The following is a 22259-nucleotide window of genomic DNA, read 5'->3' as shown; positions in this document are numbered from 1 at the left end:
AAATGCCTCGGAGGTAAAAATGATGTATGAGGGATGTGATCGAAACATCATGTAGAGTACGAGTATACTTCCAAGTTTTCGAAAACTGCTCCGCATCAGGGCGGCATCCTACGGCCTGGCAAAACTATTACACCTGGATCAAGTTTTTTTTCGCAAAACCTACTTAAATCTTGGTCAAATTCTATTGTGGGTGAAAAAAATCAAAATGGCGGAAAAACAAGATGGCCGCCATACAAAATTGTTTTTAAAGAAAATGTCTCGGGGGTAAAAATTATGTATGGGGATGTAATCGGAACGTCTTGTTGAGTATGGATATAATTCTCGATCTTGGAAAGCTGCTCCGCATCAGGGCGGCACCCTATGGCCTGGCAAAACTATCGTACCTAAACCAATTTTTCTTTCACAAGACCTATTTGAATCTTGGTCAAACTCAATCGCAGGCAGAAAAAAACAAAATGGCGGAAAAACAAGATGGCCGCCATACAAAATTTTTTTTTGTCTAGAAAATGTCTCGGGTGTAAAAACGATGTATAGGGGTGTTATCGGAACGTCATCTTGGAAAACTGCTCCGCATCAGGGAGACACCCTACGGCCTGGCGAAACTATCGCACCTAGAACATTTTTGTTTTCACGAAACCTATTTAAATCTTGGTCAAATTATACTGCCAGTGAAAAAAAAACAAAATGGCCGAAAAACAAGATGGCCGCCATATAAATTTTTGTTTTTCCAGAAAATGTCTCGGGTGTAAAAAATATGTATAGGGGTGTGATCGGAACGTCATCTTGGAAAACTGCTCCGCATCAGGGAGACACCCTTCGGCCTGGCAAAACTATAGCACCTAGAACTTTTTTGATTTCACGAGACCTATTTAAGTCTTGGTCAAATTCTATCGCGGTAAAAAAATGGCGGGAAAACAAGAGACGCGAGCAGCTTGCTGCGAGCGAACCACGCGACATCTAGTTATATTATATATAGCTACAAACCCATGTACTGACTGACTCACTGACAGGGTTGTTCTCCCAGAAGGAGCGTCGGGGGGTAAAAATGATGTATGGGGGGTGTGATCGGGACCTCCCGGTGAGTATGGGAAAACTTCCAGATCTTGGAAAACTGCTCCGCATCAGGGAGACACTCTACAGTCTGGCGAAACTATCGCACCTGGAACGATTCTTTTTTCGCAAAACCTATTTAAATCTTGGTCAAATTCTATCGTGGGTGAAAAAAAATCAAAATGGCGGAAAAACAAGATGGCCGCCATACAAAATTTTGTTTTTTTAAAAAATGCCTCGGGTGTAAAAATGATGTATAGGAGGTGTGATTGAAACGTCAAGTTGAGTATGGAAATACTTCCCGACCTTCAAAAACTGCTCCGCATCAGGGAGACACCCTACGGCCTGGCAAAACTATCGCACCTGGAACGATAATTTTTTCATAGAACCTATTTAATTCTTGGTCAAATTGTATTGTCGGTGAAAAAAAATCAAAATGGCGGAAAAACAAGATGGCCGCCATACAAAAAAATATTTTTCCAGAAAATGTCTCGGGGGTAAAAACAATGTATGGGGACGTAATAGGAAAATCATGTTGAGAATTTAAATACTGCTCAACCTTCAAAAACTGCTCCTCATCAGAGAGACACCCCACGGCCTGGCGAAACTATAAAACCTGGAGCAATTTTATTTTCACATGACATATTTAAATCTTGGTCAAATTTAGTTGCCGGTGAAAAAAAATCAAAATGGCGGAAAATCAAGATGGCCGCCATACAAAATTTTCGTTTTTCTCGAAAATGCCTCGGGGTGAATGTGATGTAAGAGGGATGAGATCAAAATGTCATATTGAGTATGGAAATACTTCCCGACCTTCAAAAACTGCTCCTCATCAGGGCGGCACCCTACGGCCTGGGAAAACTATCGCACCTGGAACGATTCTTTTTTCACCAAACCTAATAAAATCTTTGTCAAATTTTATCGCCGGTAAAAAAAAATCAAAATGGCCGAAAAACAAGATGGCCGCCATACAAATTTTTGTTTTTACAGAAAATGTCTCGGGTGTAAAAACGATGTATAGGGGTGTTATGGGAACGTCTTGTTGAGTATGGAAATACTGCTAGATCTTCGAAAACTGCTCCGCATCAGGGGTCACCCTACAGTCTGGCGAAACTATCGCACCTGGAACGATTCTTTTTTCACGAAACCTATTTATATCTTGGTCAAATTCTATCGTGAGTAAAAAAAAATCAAAATGGCGGAAAAACAAGATGGCCGCCATACAAAATTTTGTTTTTCCAGAAAATGTCTCGTTGGTAAAAACTGTGTATGGGGATGTAATCGGAACATCCCGTTGACTATGGAAATTTTTCTCGATCTTGAAAAACTGCTCCGCATCAGGGAGACACCCTACGGCCTGGCAAAACTATAAATCCTGGAGCAATTTTTCTTTCGTGATACATATTTAAATCTTGGTCAAATCCAATCCCCGGTGAAAAAAAACCAAAATGGTGGAAAAACAAGATGGCCGCCATACAAAATTTTCGTTTTTCCTGAAAATGCCTCGAGGGTAAAAATGATGTATAGGGATGTGATCGGATCGTCATGTTGAGTATTTCAATACTGCTCGATCTTGAAAAACTGCTCCGCATCAGGGAGACACCCTACGGCCTGGCAAAACTATAAAACCTAGAGCAATATTTTTTTCACGAAACCTATTTATATCTTGGTCAAATTCAATCCCCGGTGAAAAAAAACCAAAATGCCGGAAAAACAAGATGGCCGCCATACAAAATTTTCGTTTTTCCCGAAAATGCCTCGAGGGTAAAAATGATGTATAGGGATGTGATCGGATCGTCATGTTGAGTATTTCAATACTGCTTGATCTTGAAAAACTGCTCCGCATCAGGGAGACACCCTACGGCCTGGCAAAACTATAAAACCTAGAGCAATATTTTTTTCACGAAACCTATTTATATCTTGGTCAAATTTAATTGCAGTTGAAAAAAAATCAAAATGGTGGAAATTCAAGATGGCCGCCATACAAAATTTTCGTTTTTCCTGAAAATGCCTCGGAGGTAAAAATGATGTATGAGGGATGTGATCGAAACATCATGTAGAGTACGAGTATACTTCCAAGTTTTCGAAAACTGCTCCGCATCAGGGCGGCATCCTACGGCCTGGCAAAACTATTACACCTGGATCAAGTTTTTTTTCGCAAAACCTACTTAAATCTTGGTCAAATTCTATTGTGGGTGAAAAAAATCAAAATGGCGGAAAAACAAGATGGCCGCCATACAAAATTGTTTTTAAAGAAAATGTCTCGGGGGTAAAAATTATGTATGGGGATGTAATCGGAACGTCTTGTTGAGTATGGATATAATTCTCGATCTTGGAAAGCTGCTCCGCATCAGGGCGGCACCCTATGGCCTGGCAAAACTATCGTACCTAAACCAATTTTTCTTTCACAAGACCTATTTGAATCTTGGTCAAACTCAATCGCAGGCAGAAAAAAACAAAATGGCGGAAAAACAAGATGGCCGCCATACAAAATTTTTTTTTGTCTAGAAAATGTCTCGGGTGTAAAAACGATGTATAGGGGTGTTATCGGAACGTCATCTTGGAAAACTGCTCCGCATCAGGGAGACACCCTACGGCCTGGCGAAACTATCGCACCTAGAACATTTTTGTTTTCACGAAACCTATTTAAATCTTGGTCAAATTATACTGCCAGTGAAAAAAAAACAAAATGGCCGAAAAACAAGATGGCCGCCATATAAATTTTTGTTTTTCCAGAAAATGTCTCGGGTGTAAAAAATATGTATAGGGGTGTGATCGGAACGTCATCTTGGAAAACTGCTCCGCATCAGGGAGACACCCTTCGGCCTGGCAAAACTATAGCACCTAGAACTTTTTTGATTTCACGAGACCTATTTAAGTCTTGGTCAAATTCTATCGCGGTAAAAAAATGGCGGGAAAACAAGAGACGCGAGCAGCTTGCTGCGAGCGAACCACGCGACATCTAGTTATATTATATATAGCTACAAACCCATGTACTGACTGACTCACTGACAGGGTTGTTCTCCCAGAAGGAGCGTCGGGGGGTAAAAATGATGTATGGGGGGTGTGATCGGGACCTCCCGGTGAGTATGGGAAAACTTCCAGATCTTGGAAAACTGCTCCGCATCAGGGAGACACTCTACAGTCTGGCGAAACTATCGCACCTGGAACGATTCTTTTTTCGCAAAACCTATTTAAATCTTGGTCAAATTCTATCGTGGGTGAAAAAAAATCAAAATGGCGGAAAAACAAGATGGCCGCCATACAAAATTTTGTTTTTTTAAAAAATGCCTCGGGTGTAAAAATGATGTATAGGAGGTGTGATTGAAACGTCAAGTTGAGTATGGAAATACTTCCCGACCTTCAAAAACTGCTCCGCATCAGGGAGACACCCTACGGCCTGGCAAAACTATCGCACCTGGAACGATAATTTTTTCATAGAACCTATTTAAATCTTGGTCAAATTCTATCGTGAGTGAAAAAAAATCAAAATGGCGGAAAAACAAGATGGCCGCCATACAAATTTTTCGTTTATCCTGAAAATGCCTCTGGGATAAAAATTATGTATGAGGGTTTTGATCAAAACATATTTAAGAGTATGGAAATACTTCTCGATCTTTGAAAACTGCTCCGCATCAGGCCGGCACCCTACGGCCTGGCTATACTATCGAACCTGGAACTTTTTTGTTTTTACGAAACCTATTTAAATCTTGGTCAAATTTAATGGTCGGTGAAAAAAAAAACAAAATGGCGAAAAAACAAGATGGCCGACATACAAAGTTTTGTTTTTCCCGAAAATGTCTCGGGTGTAAAAATGATGTATAGGGGTGTGATCGGAACGTCATCTTTGAAAACTGCTCCGCGTCAGTGAGTCACCCTACGGCCTGGCAAAACTATAGCACCTAGAACTTTTTGGATTTCACGAGACATATTCGAGTCTTGATCAAATTCAATCGCCGGCAAAAAACAAGATGGCCGCCATACAAAGCTTCGAACTAATACAGGACACGCGAGCAGCTTGCTGCGAGCGAACCACGCGAAATCTAGTCTATATGTATATATCTTCACCCGCATCTCGCCACCTATATTTAAGCATAGAATAAGGAATATTACTACGTAAGACCAAAAAGAGTTTACATGGAACAGATCAAAGAGAAGGCGAACGTCTTGTCTTATAAGGAAGTGAAGGAATTGGTCTTTGATAGACAAGAATGGAGAATGCTACACCGACAAGAGTGTGGCTCTTAAATTAGTGATATGACTATGTACATATAGAATGAAAACTGCAAACGTATGGATAGAGCTATGTACGCCGTTACTGTCTACATCAGAACTTTTTATAATTTTAAGATTCGAGTTAAGTAAATGCTGTAATGTAATCCATGTACCAGTACTTTATACAAATAAATAAATAACTCTCCGCTCCCCACCACCTCACCTAGGTTTACCTAACACCCCCTCAAACATATTTTAGACTTGAATCGTGAAGACTGCGCGTGGACCATTGTATTTTTTATTAGTTTATTTTACATGTTGGAAGTTTAAAATTGAACGCCGACGTTCTTTCGTCTGATTTCGATATTTGATCTCACAGTAATGGTCCGCGCCGGCGCTCCTGCGCAGCGCCTTTAAATATTTATTTCTTCATAGTGATTATTCATCACAACATGCAATCAAATTCAACTAAGGCTAAGTGTTTAATGTCAAAATAATGTGAATGCAATTAGTTACTTCAGTAATTTAAGTCAAGTGTAAAACCTATTTATTTCTATTGTGATTGTGAACCATCATTGTTATAAAAAATAGTTGTGATCTGTGACGTAAAAAAAAATGAATTATACTTACTTCTTTCGTAAGTAGTACTAAGTACTACCTACATAAGTGATGGTGGGTAAATTAGGTACTGTAAGTGGTAGCCCTCAGACGTCACACACACAGTTGCGCGTGTACCATAATGTCAATGTGTAGTGTCTGTAAAACGAGGTTGTTTGTACGAAGTGTCCGGGTGTGGTTTAAGTCCCATGTAATAGGAGGCTATTGCCATTAACCGGGCACAAATCCTGGTAACTACGCAACAACTATCTACGGTCCAAACAAGAATTCAACCTCACGAAGTTGTACTCAGTGGTCGAGCGATGGAGTGAGTGGTTTAGTGGTATACTTTTGAGTGGTGTGTAGGTATAATACGCATAGATATAGGTAAAATAAAACTTTATGTAACATTATTATATTCCAACTAACAGGTACAACACATTTTATATCATTTGCTCCCACTTACATAAAAACAACAGTTACTTATTCTTTTTTCCTTTACCCACTTTCTTGGTCACTTTTTCCACTTGCTTTCTTGAGCAGCAAACCTTTTTACATATTTTCACAAACACATAAATTACGAAGAAAACTAGGGCAAGGAGATCGAGGTACATTTTCTGGTACCAGGACACCATGAGTGCAGCAGAGCGCAGATGTGGCGCACCATTGGTGCGTATGACGTGGTTCACCCAGTGGGCGACCTCTGTCTCTGGGGGCACAGGTCGGTCGTGGTACACGAAGTTCAACTGCATCACTTTTTCTTTGTACCTAAATAAAAAAAGGATTTTAGACATATTATAAAATAATTTTATGTAAAAATAAAATAGATATTTTTATACACAAATGACGCAACCAATTCAATTAAAGTTATTAGATTAATTTAAAAAAACATATTAAAGAAGAATAATTATAATTTCTAGTACAGTATATACTTCTTTACAAGTTAATTTAAATTTAAAAAGAAAAGCTATTTAAAATTACCAAATTACGTACGTAGATACCTAAAGATATTTCTGTTTATTCCAGAATAACTTACTAAAACATCTTTAAAAGCAGAATCTTTCTACGAAGAAAATCCTATTAAAACTGATGGGATCAAAAATTGATCAGAATCACTCACTTGGGATTACTGACAATTTCCTCAATGGCGACTTTGAGGTTATCAGCCATTTCGTAGTCCAGACCCACTTTTAAAGCATAGCCTCTCTTCACAGACAACTCGACATTGGTGTTCTGGTCTGCTAGAACTGGGATCCCAATGGTGGGCATACCAAAATGTATCGCCTCCGTGGTCGAGAGAAGACCGCCGTGGGTTACGAAGACCTTGCAGTTTGGATGGGCTGAAAATATGGTGGAAATTAAGTTACATACATATTTACATAAACGTTCTTAATCCCCTAGGATTTCCATCCTAATAAGCCAGAGTATTGACTACTTACCTTCCGAAGCACGGATCATCTTACTTTCGGACAATCTGGTGATCAGCCAGTAATGTCCTAACCAAACTAGGGACCACAAAAATTACTTTGTGGTCCCTAGTTTGGGAATCGAACCCGGGACCTCCGGATCGTGAGCCCAACCCTCAACCACTGGACCACGGAGGTCGTTAAAAAATAAATAAAATAGATACGTACCCAAAATGCTGGGCTGCGGAGCCCACTGTAGAATATGAACATTCTTTGGTACGTCATTCAATTGCTCTTCAAACTTCCAAATCACAGTGTATTTTAATCCGCCAAACATAGTAAGAAGACTCCTCTTTATCTTTTCAGGCAGGTCCTTGCTTTTCAGGTTAGATCCCATGCTGAAGTAGACGACACCGTTATTTGCGTCATCCATAAGTTTCTTCAAGTCCTTAAAATAAATAAATAGAGTCTGTATGTACGGTCACGAGCAATATGTATGTACACTTTAGTACCATGTCACATTAACTTTTTTGACAAATTGAACTGTAAGTCTGACTAAATGTCAAATATGTTAGTGCGACAGAGTCCATGGGTACATTATATTGCTCATGACTGTACTATACTATACTGTATTATCCTCCTATTATCTTCCTAGACTTCCAAAATTTGCAGACACTTAAACATTTTGGTTTGATTTGTAAAAGGACTTTGGGCCTTAAGACCATAAAGACTAGAAACAAGACCATATTTATGTTTTATGATAGAGTTGGACCACAATCTTATCTGTTGATAAGTGACAATGTGGACTAAGTTAGGATGCGTCTCATTTAGGTTAATAAGTACCCTAAACTTATTAATATCTAAGTTTAATTTAATATGACAGTTTTAAAACTATTTCTATATCTGTCTTGCACTCGCCGTAAGTGAAGGACGGTTTTATTTTTAGCCTAAAATTAAAATATAATTAAGTTTTGTCCGCCAGAATCGGTACACACCATTACGGGACATAGACGTATCCTGACAGGCTAAAGTTTATTTTAGTTTAACAGCCATAAAAATATAAAGATGGAAGTAGTTTTATAAGTTACAACGCTAATATAAAAATAAGTCTGAGTCGCAGAATCGGCACCATGCATTTACAAAGCAAAGCTTACCTACAGTTACACAAGTTACTGTTCTACACGACCATTGTTAATAATATTTGGGCAGAAACAGCACTGTGAACCAAATAACTTATAAAATAAAGTAGCGAATTCATTTCGTAGAAACTATTTTCCTTGAAAAGTACCTATAAGCCGTTCTTGTTGCTATAAATAATATCTTTTTTATTCTATCTCAAAGTGATATTGACAGGAAACGTTCTATTTTCACATTTTCCGGAACACATCGCGATAACACGTCACTTTATTGTGACATTTTTCTTAGAGCAACACTGGCCTCCGGCGGACCACATGCGGAACGCTTTTATAAGCTCCGAAAAGGCCTCCAAAAACATATTTTCGAATTTAAGGGCATTTATTATTATCATTATAGTTATTATAAGTAGATAAGCATTAATATTCAGGTCTTCGTGACTTGAAGTTACTTTTAATTTCTCATAAACATTGGCGCAAAGTATCAAGTAACGCCATCTAGCGACATATTGTGGTACAATATTCTGAACACTAGTTTCCTCTGATTTCCAAGAAGAAATAGACGGCTTTTAGCGACAAGACTATCAATTTCCGTTCTCAAGATTCAAATTCAAATAGATTTTGTTTTAGAGATGAGAGATATTATGTCTCCTTCGCTTTTTTTCTTAGATTACAGTAAGTCATTGTAGATTTGCTGCATAGACCGGGCAAATCTCTCATCCGGTACAAAATTTAATACAAAAGGCGTGAGGGTTGGCTAAGGGTAAAGAGCATCTCGGGCGCGAAACCGGGCTCAGGACGTCATCAGAGACGATTACCTATATTAGCAAGAATTTGTTAATACGCTAAGATCTTATGCATTAACAGTACACATGTCGATTTATCTTACCTGTGGCAAAGGTTTTACGTCAGGGTCGATGTGATATCCCCCAATGGGGATGAAGTTCTGTGGCAGTCTGGTCGCTTTACCGAATGACACGTGGGAGTTGCCAAACATGAGGGAAGCGTTGAATCTCATGTCGTCAAATGACGGCAAATGTTGGCCTTTCCTCGCCATTATTGGCCCAAATATGGTGCTGTAGTCGTTTCTTTCGTATGGCAGTAGATAGCTGAAACGTAACGCAATATTACGTATCTATTAAGAAGGCTATATCTATGATCTATCTCTCCTTCTCTCTCTCTCTCTGACTCTCTCCGTTTAATTACTCCCACATTATGGTGAGGTCTGTTTTCAGCGTCTTTCCTTCCCGTTCGCTCTGTCTTCGAAACGAATCTATGATGCTAAACTTAAATGCTAAATATCCCTTCCCTACTATAATATTGTAAATGCGATAATATTGTAAAACTGTCTGTCTGTTACACTTTCACGCCAAAACTACTAAACTGAATTGGATGAAATTTATACGGAGATAAGACTAGACCTTGGGAAAGAACATGGAATAATTTTATATTATTGAAGGGTGCAATAAATGTGCCGCGCGCTATAACTGAAATCCACAATAAAGCTAGTGATTATACAATTCCGCTAACACGCGTGCTTATGCGTATATTTAAATAACGCAGTAGGTATTCTAAAGTATTCCAAAGGTGAGCTATTATACTATAATGTAAAATTATTGAACGCAGCTCTTTAGCTTTTATAATTTGACTAATCAACAAGTAAGCACAACTAGTTTTAAATTATGTTACGTTGTATCAATTTTCTTTATAAAAGTAATACCAAAGATACTTACACATTCCTCAAGAAGGACATAACCACTTGCTTCCCTAATTCTTCCACTCTTTGGAGGAAGTTGAAGGGAGGAATGTTTGAGGAGATGCAGTCAGGGTTGTAGGCTGGGTTGAGGGCCTCGTCGATCAGACTGAGCACTATCCAGTGAGGTTCTACTGATGAGAACCAGATGTAGGGACAGTCGTAGATTGCTGCTAGACTGTTAAGCAAAAAAAAATCCAACAATCATTAGGCTTTACCTACAATCATCAGGCTGTTTTCGGGAAAATGTCTGAATTTTTTACATTTTCACGGACACAACCTCTACAGGTGATATACCGATAGTCTACCATTATGAATAAAAGGTCAATGTCCGGTGGTCTGTATTCGTCAAAGTGTTAAAGAGTAAGGTATACCTACCTACGTCTACGTATGGTCAGTGCCCTAACAACAAATAAATGTATTCCTAATATTCTTCTTTTGAAAAGGAATTGTTTTTCATCGCTTTTCTTTGTATGCACGTATTTAATATTGTTATTTAATCAATTAGCATGAATTATGTTACAGATTGCAAGCAACGATGGTGAATGCCGGTATACGGACAAACTAAAGTTGTTTTTTGTTGCACCGTCAACTGTAAAAATTTGTATTAAGTACTGTACTTATTTTTAATAAATAAAAATAAATAATAATAATCATTCTTTGTAAGTAAAGCAATCTATTAAGTATCCCACAAAAGGATACAATTTGTCAAATAGGTAGGAATATACGTAACTTCGTCACATCCAACTAGACGCTTAAGTGTTCTAAGTCTGACCTGGTCCAAACGAACCCACTACACTAGCGGCATTGCTCCGTTGCACCGCCACATAGGCATTGCACCAGGTAAGACGCAGAGTTCTTTGTAAATACTTACTTCATAGTAAACCAATGAAAACTGTAAACTTTCTATTTATATTTTCATCCGACAATGTTTCACTCCCCAAAGCCAAACATTTTGAAATGCTAGTTTTTATGTTTATACAAATAACAGAGCAAATATTGATATTCTGTTCTCTGTTTGTATTTGTTTAATTGAATGATATGTATAGGTAGGTATGATTCGTTCGATACAGAAAAAGGGTTGTACCGAGGCAGTAAGTTTTCATAATTAAAACACATATTAACGGGTTCTTACCACGTTTAAATCAAGTAAGTGAAGTAAGTTCTCAGCATCGATGTATAGGTAATAATGGTTCTAAAGGTTTTCAGTTACAAAGCTTTTTCAGTATATCTGTTGTGTTTTACTTGTAGCTCTGTCCGCCCTATTAAGGATTTCGGGCGTGAGTTTATCTATGTATGTAAGCCGCAGGAAGGTAGTAAGCAAAGATAAACAAAGCTAAATAGTTTTCGTGTTGCGCGGTTGTATTGCAATAATTAATGTTATTATTTAAAACTTACCCAGCATATATTTCGCTGAACATCCATTCTACGATGACCAGATCAAACTTCTGGTTAGGATCGTTAATCAGTTTCTGAACGTTAACGTTTTCAAACGTTATTTTGGATAGGTTTGTCAGAAACAAGAAGAACTCTTTAATGTTGTTGGGACTTATTTCCTTGTCAATTACAGACTTCAAATTGGATAAGTGTGCTGTAAAAAATAAGGTCAAATAATAAAATATTAATAATAAAAAGACTAATTATCGTTACATGACCCACCATATCCGACATATTTAATTGCAAAACTGTCAAGTAGTCAATTATATAAGCATAAAAAAATATTTTTCGCCAACACAGTTGGCTCGAGCATTATACACGGAGATATGGATGACAGGAAGCTCTTTTTTATTTAAATAGATAGGTATACCAACAGTACACATATTGTAAAATTATAAAATGCAAGTCTTACAGGTACACACTGCATTCACAATTACAACAACAAAACGTATATATCTAGGTGTATATATAAATAAATATGTATAAAACTTAAACAGAAATTAACTTCTAAATGAAAACAGCCATATATCTTCTTAGCAAACATAAGAGTTAAAAATAATATAACGTATACATATAGAACAAAAATAAGTATTGTTGGAAACAAAAAAATGAAAATTAAAAATTAAAATGGGAAAATGTACACTATGAACTTATGATGATACAGAGTTAGTAACATGCCTCAGTATCTTAGCTTTCAGTGTGTGAATGTGTGAAGCTCTAGATTGGTGTAACAGAAAGCTCGGTGAACTGTGGATACTTATACATTATTTTAAGTTTACGCGGTTATTATCATAATTAAAGCACATAATAACGGGTTCTCACATCCCCATTTAAACGCGGTAAGAACCCGTTATTATGTGCTTTAACTGTGGATACTTATACTTAGTACATCTTGCGATGGATGTACCTATGACTTGTCCAATTAGGAAAATAGTCGTGAGATTTTGTTGTTATGTTATAATATAGCTATGGTATCGAATTCGAATAAAAAATGTCCTATGGAAATCTCATAAGTATGTTCTACATTACGCCCCTGGTCATGGTTTGTGTTACCACAGTTTTACAATGTTACAACGCGTCGTTTACGTTGTTACAACGACGCCAATTTAAAATCGTTTTCTGCAAGTGTTGCTTACCTGGGAAACTGTCTAAATTACCGCTGACATCCACATAATGTAGATTGGAGGGAGCATCTTTCTTTGGGAACGGTGTTATGTATGTTACCTGAAGTTTGAAATAAGAATTCATTTATACGTCATCATCACCTCCCTAGCACTATCCCGTTTTTCACAGGGTCTTCTTACCTAACCTAAAGATTTGACAGGTCCGGTTTTTTACAGAAGCGACTGCCTGTCTGACCTTCCCCGCGAAGGGAAAACCAGCCCAATACAGGTTAGGTCACATACCTCCGAAAATGCACTTCTCGGGAATGTGGGTTTCCTCGCGATGTTTTCAATTATTTTTATACATATATAATATGCTTCAACCACATTGTATGTTTGAATAATTATTTACCCAAGTAATGAGAAAATAGGCAGGTAATTTTCAAGTTAAATCGATACAGCGCCATCTATATTATTTTTGGGGAACGTAGCCTGGAAAATCCCACATTCAGCTTGTACATTTGTTATATCTACAGAATTAACCACTGACCTCATGTCCGGCTTTCAGCAATATTCTGTTAAATCCCTCTCCCAAAATGTTATGGCTTCTGCTGGGAAACGGAAATACGAGGAGGATTTTGGCGCCCTCACTCAAACACGGCAACGCAAATATCGCGAGCACATACCACAATAGTTTACCCATGCTGGAACAAAATTGTATATATAATTCTGAATAACATACATACTCGTACTTACCTACCTGCATACATAAACGCACGCGTGCTATCCCTAGTGGGGTGACACAAAGCCACAAGGCAACAAGGAGCCACTTGTGATACGAATAAGGTCCTAAAACATTCTTTTTCGACGTGATTTATTGTAGATTTGCCGTTAACATCATTAAGTATTTGGACGGACAAATAAAACATAATCGCACTTTTAAAAGTGAAGTAACTTTTTTACTGTTTTCAGAACACTTACCTACTAGTAAACACCTTTTATAAATGAATACCTAGTACTTCATCATCAGTCCATTAACGTCCCCACTGCTGGGGCACGGGCCTTCCCTATGGATGGATAAGGAGATCGGGCCTTAAACCATCACGCGGGCCCAGTGCGGATTGATGGTTATTAACGACTGCTAATGCACCCGGGACCAACGGCTTAACGTGCCTTCCGAAGCACGGAGCACGGAGGAGCTCGAGATGAAAACTTTTTTTTTTGTGGTCACCCATCCTATGACCGGCCTTTGCGAAAGTTGCTTTACTTCAACAATCGCAGACCGAGCGCGTTAACCGCTGCGCCACCGAGCTCCTCACCTAGTACTTAATGAAATTCAATGAATACAACATTTAAGTTGTGTCACCATTCTCTTAGAAATGCACAATGAATACAGAACCGGGAAACTGGGACAACTGGGCCCAATAGCTTTCTATTTTCACAGATCGTCATCTCCCTAGCGTCATTCCGTTGTCACAGACCTGAATGTGACAGGACCGGTTTTTACAGAAACGACTGCCTGTCTGATCTGATGTTCTAACCCGCGAAGGGAAAAACAATCCAGTCCAAATCTATTTCCCAGATAATTAACTTTAATACTAGCTCCTAATCTGGTTGGAAGCTATCAACGTACTATTGTTTTTGGTTCAGTAGCAACTAGATCACTACAATTTGAAAGACTTCTTTTTTGACCTAGGGTAGCTATTTCTCCCTTCTTTTTTTTTTGACGTGACTTATTGTAGATTTGCCGCAGATGGCATTAACTACTTGGCCGGACAAATGGGGAGCGCTGAAGGCTCTCACCCGGTCCTATTTCTCCCGAATATGACAGTCACAAATTTATTTTTGGCTTAATTTGACAGTTCTAAAAATAACCCTATCCTTCTCTAACGATAAGTGCAAGAGAGAGTCAGGGCTAGTTTTACAAAAGTCAAACTAAATTATAATTAATTTTGGTGTCTCACATAATCGGCACCATAAGGTAAAGAGCGGCAGGCTTGCGAAACCAAAACTGTTCAACATAAGTATATAAAGCAAGTACATATGTGGCACTATCAACCCCAGTAGGATTACATGCGTGAATTTGTCTTTCTGACCTCTGTCTGTTAAAACAACACAATATTGCGTAACTTATTATTAAAACTGACACAATAACACAATTAGCACCAAATTGGTTATGAACTTTTGAAAAACGGACTTTGATACGAGTATAAGTAAGACCTATACAACACAGTTTTAATGTCCCACAGACAATTATATTCATCGCACCATAAATCGGTCTATTTAATCACCTTTTCGATAGTACCTACCCGGAGACAGATAGTGATAAACAAAAACAACATAGATAAAGCATGTTCCGATACTAGGTAGAGTAAATATTACGATACAAACGTTTAGTTAATACTAGTATTATGATATTATATATATTACATTGTTAAAAATAAAACGCACGACGCGATCACACTGTGCGTTATCTCACCGCAAATTAAATATATTGACGTTGAGGCACTGGGTATGAAGGCCGTGGTCACAGAATAAACATATCGAGCGCAACAGATAAAAAATATTCTCTATTTACTTTGATACCCACTGGGGAATAGGCAACGCGGTATCCGTCAACTAAAATGAGTCACACTATAAGTAAACTACTGTACTAATAACCCAACCAACAGTCTGCGCGCCTCACCATGGTAAAGAATATTAATTATAAGTAGTAATAATACATGTTCCAAAATATGTACCTATAAAGCTTATACATATATTATGCAGTTTCTGTTTATTTCATTTACGATAAATATACTAAATAACCATCATCTTTTTTTTAGATTGTCCGAACTATCTAATTTAGTAAATAAATCATAAGTAAGTGAAATATAATATCTTACATTAGCAGTCCAATTAGATGACACACATTGACAAGAGTAATGTAGTGACTAGTAAATTATAATCAATTTCGAACGATTTTATACCTTTACGTTTTGATGTCGATATGGTTTGAAAATTATCTATAAGTAGATGAGTAAGGTATAATGTGTACGTGGCTTTATATCGTTGAATGCCGGTTAATCCAGCTGAATAGGTACCTAATAATATAATGAATTTTTTTAAATATTAAAAATGTCTCCAAATATGCCAATACTTAGACTGTGTACGGTCACGCACGAACATTAATTCGTATGCACTTTGGTACCATGTCACATTAACTTTTTTTGACAAATTGAACTGTAAGTCTCACTAATTGTCAAATATGTTAGTGAGATAGGGTTCTAAAGTGGGTACAGGATGATGCTCATGACTAGACATACAAGTACCTATGCAAGTTTCGAATTTTACAGCACAGAAATACAAGTACTATCGATTGAAGTTTTACACTAAAATACAAATTTAATGTAATGTTACACGCGCAAAAAATATCTAGGTAAGTATAGATGAATAGGTACACCTACCTATCTATAAGTTTAAATTCCACATATTTTGATAAAATAACTTATTTTTGCCACATCATCATCGCCATCATCAGCCCATTAACGTTCCCACTGCTGGGGCACGGGCCTTATCCCTATAGATGGATAAGGAGATCGGGCCTTAAACCATCACGCGGGCCCAGCCACAACTTTTGCCACAAATATACTAAATTATTCCAACTTTTTTACTATAAGTAATTGTAAAAATAATTGTTTCTAATAATCCCGCCGCAGGTTTCTGTGTTATTTTACGGGCTTTTCAGGGAAATATAAATTAGCTTACATTATTTCATCGTAATTGTTCATACAAAATTTCAGTTTCATTATTTTTGGGTGTCAATTTTATTTACTTACTTACTCAGTTACAGTGTGTTGTTGCTATCCCATTTGATCGTTTTCAGTGAAATTCCAGGACTTCCTGGTAAAAATAGTTGCATATTTTGAATTTTTATTTCATACAAATCGGGTAAAATTTTGTTTTTTCAAAATTCCCAACAGATTTTTGTATAGGCGTAACCCCATTTTATTACACCATTCCAAAGCTCTTTTTTTCCCCTTTCTGGACACACCTCGTTCGTGGCGCTTCGAGCCCTGGAACACAAAAATTTCCTAGAGATTTTACTGTTAGAAATGAAACCTTTGCATATAGAAATACGTATTCTATTCAAATATTCCTCATCATCACCAGCCCATTAACGTCCCTACTGCTGGGGCACGGGCCTTCTCTATGGATGGATAGGGAGATCGGGCCTTAAACCATCACGCGGGCCCAGTGCGGATTGATGGTTATTAACGACTGCTAATGCAGCCGGGACCAACGGTTTAACGTGCCTCCCGAAGCACGGAGGAGCTCGAGATGAAAACTTTTTTTTTTGTGGTCACCCATCCTTTGACCGGCCTTTGCGAAAGTTGCTTTACTTCAACAATCGCAGACCGAGCGCGTTAACCGCTGCGCCACCGAGCTCCTCAACTGCGATGGTAACTGCGATGATCCACTGCGATTCGCTAAACTCTTAATAGATGAAGCCTTTTCTTTGATAGAAAGAAATCCCATGATTAGCTCTTAGTCCAATAAACCTAGGATTCCAGGAACGTCAGGGCAAATATCGAGCTTTACTTTTTATTCAAAGAAAAATACACTTTTTATTTTCATACATAATTATTTTAGTTTTGGTATTTTGAAATTCTTTTTTTTTTGTAACCAACAATCCAAGATAACGAAATATTATATTATGTACTGTTAACAGGATTACTAAGAAAGGAACACTAATAAATCACCTAAGTAGATATATTACGTATTGACAAAACATTAAATCACAAATCAAGATAAGTACCACAACAAGATGTCAAGCATCATAAAAACATCGAGAGTTAAAATGGAAGAAGTCGCAATCAAGACGGTGGACTTTGACAACTGAAGAGCAGCTTAAGGCTTAAAGATGTGGAACCCGAACTCAGTGGACAACAGACAGTTGGAGAAACGAGTGGTCGTCGGGAGGGTGCGACCTACCTGGGCCAGGAACCTTCCAGAAGCGAGAGAAGATGACGAAAAGTCGGAGCAAGAGGTTGGCGTGATGCCACATAGTGAACCTCCTTCTCCTACCGAACCCTGGGAGCAGAACGCTAAACAGGAAGACAAATATGACGTATTCGGAAAGGTAAGCCTTATTCAACATCGATTAACGATAATTATAACATTTCTAATTGCGCTCGTGCTAATAATGACGAAGCCATTTGACACGTGTATTCTAAATTAATAAGAGAGTTTGGTATATAGGTAGGTATAAGTAAGTATAAGTAAGTAAGTATAAATTAATTATTATTTAATTTTATCCTCTATTCTGCTGATGATAGGCGTGTGAAACGTAATTGCTATTTCATTATTTTAATTCGATTGTAATATTGTGTAATGTATTATAATAACGTACCGTACAAAACAAACGGTACGTAATTAACAGTATATATAGTATTCACAATTATTGTTCGGCTGATGGTGATGACGATTCACAATTATTATCAATCACGCCTCGGGATCAATAGACATGTCATGTCTCGTTGTGTTAATGTAGGCACCTATCTAATTATTGTATATACATATAAATAAATATATGATGTACCAATTATGTGGAGTTAAAATAATAAATACATAATCATCATCATCAATCAGCCCGCATCATCCCGTCGTTGGGCTTTTGCATTTTTCACCATCTTTGCCGGTCCTGCGTTAACCTCATCCACAACTTGTGTCATGTCATCTGATCACTGGTCCGCTGGTCTGCCCACTGACCTTCTTCCTTTCCGTGGTCATTCTGGAATAGCCACGGAATAGAAAAAAGAAGTTGGAAGGGCCCTAACGCGCGTATTAGAACCGCTGTCTCCGGTTCAACACCACTCTCTATTACTACTCCTCCTACAACCAGCTAACTACGACAACTATACTGTTTCTCAAATTCCATAGCCACTTTACCGGCAATGTAAATTGTATGTGATAGACAAGCGTTTCTGCGATGAAGACGAAATTCCTTGCATGATGATCGATACTGATTGAAAGACTTCTTGTCCTACAAGTTAGGCTCCGTGAGTCGTAAAGTTTGTAGAGTGCCAAGTTGGAGTATAAACTTAATTGCGCTCTTGGACTTTCTAACCTCTTTCTGCTACTCCGTGAGCTGGTCTGCCCACTAACCTTCTTGAGTACCCTAGCCAAATGTATCCGGCCCATTTCTATTTGAGACTCGTGATTCGCCTACCCATGTGACTTTCGTCTTTCGACGATTTTTTTTTAGTTGAGTAAGTATAATACCTACAGAAGAATTCAATTTATTCCCAGGTGATGCTACTCGGTGACAGTGGAGTGGGGAAGACCTGTATGCTAGTCCGCTTTCGAGACGGCACTTTCCTGGCCGGAAACTACATTTCCACCGTCGGCATCGATTTCCGGGTACCTACGCTGCTGCGATGAACTTTAATAATCCTACATACTTACAGGATTTTACATTATGTTTATTAGCGTGTTTTTTATGGATTTACCTTCATGAATATACCGCGCTCTATGGTTCTTAAAATTTTAGAATACACATTTACAAAGGTATACCTATAATCTACATATTATCAAATAGTCACACGTAAATGGCAAAGGTGTCTCTGCCCTAATAAAAACTCTGTGTGTGTGCTTGTAGATGCATACAAGCATTCGGTGAAGTGAAATCCGACCACGTTTAATAGTACAGACATACCTAAGTATTTTTAATAATAAAGAACGACATTTCTTCTTTGTCACGACGCAAAAAGGTAATAAAGGTTTCTCACAAGAATGAAGTACAATAATTAATGCCAGGCAACTGTTCTAAATTCAAATCAGCCAGTCGTGGAAGCGTGCGGCCGGTTCCCTTGCACGCTATTGGTGTTTAAATTTTAGCGCGCTTTTTCTGTTCCCTCCCCTTTCTTGTGACAGCCGCCGTGATTGAATCGACCGGCGCGGCGTGTTGGGTGATTTATTAAGGCAAAGGTTTTTTTTACTTGCTTTGCCCATTGCAATTTGATTTGTGATCTGTCTTTGAAGGTTCATTAGTCGCAATAAGTTAGTCCTTTATTTTTGTGAGACTAGGTAGGTACCTAGGTAAAACTAGAAGTTTCTCTAACTTTCTGATAAAATAGGCTACCTACCCGGTTTCAAAGAAACAATGCAGCTTTTGAGTCTTACAACTACTTAGTCAGTCTACTTATAAAAATAAATAAATGTAAATAAAAGATGAATATTATCATGATGGCATATTTTCATAAAGAGGTAGGTCCTTAATGCAACAATAAAATTACACTTAGTGTACGTGTGCTGTAGAATATAATAAAAAAATCGTACCTAAATAAATAAAAAATCTTCATTAAATAATTAATAATGATAATAACCGCGTAAACTTAAAACAATGTATAAAAAAATCTTCTAAGTTGCAAATGTAACAAATAGCGCCATCTGTTCACAGAATAAGGTAGTAACTGTCGACGGCATCAAGGTGAAGCTTCAGATTTGGGACACCGCGGGCCAAGAGCGCTTTCGTAGCGTCACTCACGCTTACTACAGGGACGCACATGGTAAATAATTCGATTTTATAGCTTTATTCGTTCATTTAACCTTATTATTATTATTATTATTATTATTGTATTCTTCCTGAAATATAATTCTACTAGAAGTAGACTATGAAATATGCTTAGTAAAAATAATAACTGTGTCGTGTAACGCCATCTATCGGTGGTTATAGCTAACTAATGAACAATTTACTTATACAAATAGGCACATTATTGAAAATTAAAATCTAGAGAGGGCGGTCAACTGAAATCAAATCATGCCAAGCCAAGGTAAAGGTTCTTTGACTTAGGTACCCAGGAAGCATACCTACCTATCTGCCAGTGTGAATGACAGATGAGTCTCTCGCAGGTAGGTAGGCGGCGCATCCAGACTTGATACGAAGTAGAGCCGAGGGTCGACCTCGACCCGTTTCCTGCGCTTACGCAGACCAAACGTCAAACCGGATCACGCGCACGCATGTAACTCGATTTGGCCACATTCAACCGCTCCCACCCATCGTGTCATGTGTGGCTTGAGGAAAACATGACATGTTAATATTAGTCCTCGGCGCTATCGCAACGGGAGCTTCGACTGCTATTATGTTTTCAATAATATACAAAGGTATTATATGACAAAATACTTACGCATACCTACAAAATAACTGTAATTAATGAACAATAAATTGCTTTAAAATAAAAAAAATCTAAATTCTAAGTCGAGAGGACAATGTTTAAGTCAGGTAGGCACCTATTGTTTCTCTGTCACCTGAGGGCCCTGCTGCTTATTTCGGTATCTACATAGTTAAAGTAAGTAACCTAAGCGCAGACGCACAGTTCAACAATATGGTCACAGTTCTTCCGGCCAAGTAGTTAATGCCATCTGCGGCAAATCTACAATAAGTCACGTCAAAAAAAAAAAAAAAGGTCACAGTTCTATAGGGTTCCAGTCGACGACTTAGAAGAACCTACCGAACATCGTATGGAATGAATCGAGAATAATAAACATTCAGTTTCGCAGACTCTGTAGAGTCTACCCAGTAGGGTAGCTAATTATATTAGCCTAAATTTATGAAGCCTTAGTTACGATCCAACAGAGTTCGTGTCTTATTAAAAATATATGTATAAAATCGAGGGACATTGCAGAGCACCTTCCCTGTCGGGCTCGACCGACACATATTGTTTCGCTGGCCGGCACATTTTTTTATTATTTAATAAATCTTAATACTAAATATACAATTTGTCAATGCCCTGCAAAACTGTTTAAACAGTTTGTCTGCAGGAAAGAGTCTCTACTATTATTTAAAAAATAATAATTTAACAATTAATAACATGAATTAGCTAGGACACGAGTCTAAAAGGTATTGTTTAAGTATTTTTTTATATTTACTTTTATTTGGTTCTAGACGGATGTTCTCGGGCAAACTATTCAGTACTCTCTATTAGAGTTCTGTCGCCATAATAATTATTGACTCTAGGTAATTCTAATTTGCCCGCGCGCACCGATCTCGTGCCATAATTGACTGTATGCCCAAAATTATCCTTTCTCTCTCCATAAAATATTTAATCGAAATATCTGTGAGATAAAACGTCCCCGAATCAGCTCAAGGTTTCTCTGGTTACGTTTAAAAAGTAGTCTGCCGCCAAGCCCTTTCTCTTACCCGAGTCCATGTTACGTATGGTGTGATACGCAACTTTCCACTTGGTGAACGGCACAAGAATTGCATCGTAATGAGAAAACAGGCATGGTCACCTATAACAGCATTATGTTCACCTTTTATTCCTTTTTTTTTTTTTCTTTTATTAAATAAAAATAACAACCTTAATCTAATGCAATTTACTGTCCACCAAAATGGAGGGCCATTTGAACGTGGACTAGCCATCATCACTGGCGTGACGTACAAAGAAGTATTATTATTATCCAAGATCGACAATTAGTTGAGTGTAGGTACGCAGCGTGAGCACATCTCGTCACACACACACACACCGATATAACTTACAATAACCTTAGATAGGTAGATCTGTTTCTTAGGTAGGTGATCGCC

The 22259-nt window shown here is 37.9% G+C and overlaps 2 protein-coding genes across 11 annotated transcripts in view; one reads left to right on the top strand and one right to left on the bottom strand.

Annotated features, from left to right (window-relative positions):
• LOC126367492 (ras-related protein Rab-37-like) overlaps window positions 1-22259 on the top strand; it is a 138156-nt gene that overhangs the window by 111487 nt on the left and 4410 nt on the right. Inside the window, exons 1-4 of one of the 3 annotated variants that reach the window (XM_050011029.1) lie at window positions 15282-15384; window positions 17406-17816; window positions 18986-19096; window positions 20136-20244. In XM_050011029.1, coding sequence (XP_049866986.1) covers window positions 17598-17816; window positions 18986-19096; window positions 20136-20244 — 439 coding nt within the window. In that variant the 5' untranslated portion in view covers window positions 15282-15384; window positions 17406-17597. Of the gene's footprint in view, window positions 1-15281; window positions 15385-17383; window positions 17817-18985; window positions 19097-20135; window positions 20245-22259 lie in introns of those variants that run through there. The other 2 variants (XM_050011030.1, XM_050011028.1) reach the window with 2 other exon arrangements.
• Window positions 6245-20676, bottom strand: LOC126367472 (UDP-glucosyltransferase 2-like). Of its 8 annotated transcripts, none has more exons than XM_050010996.1 (9): window positions 20550-20676; window positions 13245-13398; window positions 12728-12815; window positions 11553-11745; window positions 10135-10332; window positions 9291-9510; window positions 7497-7716; window positions 6983-7202; window positions 6245-6630 (listed from the first exon to the last, which is right to left on the bottom strand). In XM_050010996.1, the coding sequence occupies exons 2-9, from the start codon at window positions 13395-13397 to the stop codon at window positions 6342-6344; spliced, it is 1581 nt and encodes a 526-aa protein (XP_049866953.1). In that variant the 5' UTR covers window position 13398; window positions 20550-20676; the 3' UTR covers window positions 6245-6341. The 8 variants fall into 8 exon arrangements, with proteins under 8 accessions (XP_049866953.1, XP_049866951.1, XP_049866952.1 ...); XM_050010994.1 differs by lacking the exon at window positions 20550-20676 and adding an exon at window positions 15580-15666; XM_050010995.1 differs by lacking the exon at window positions 20550-20676 and adding an exon at window positions 15125-15185.

The sequence above is a fragment of the Pectinophora gossypiella genome, chromosome 6 (assembly GCF_024362695.1).
Source record: "Pectinophora gossypiella chromosome 6, ilPecGoss1.1, whole genome shotgun sequence".
In the NCBI taxonomy this organism is placed as follows: domain Eukaryota; kingdom Metazoa; phylum Arthropoda; class Insecta; order Lepidoptera; family Gelechiidae; genus Pectinophora; species Pectinophora gossypiella.
Note: the sequence above shows the minus strand (reverse complement) of the source record. Positions and strands in the feature narration are given on the sequence as shown.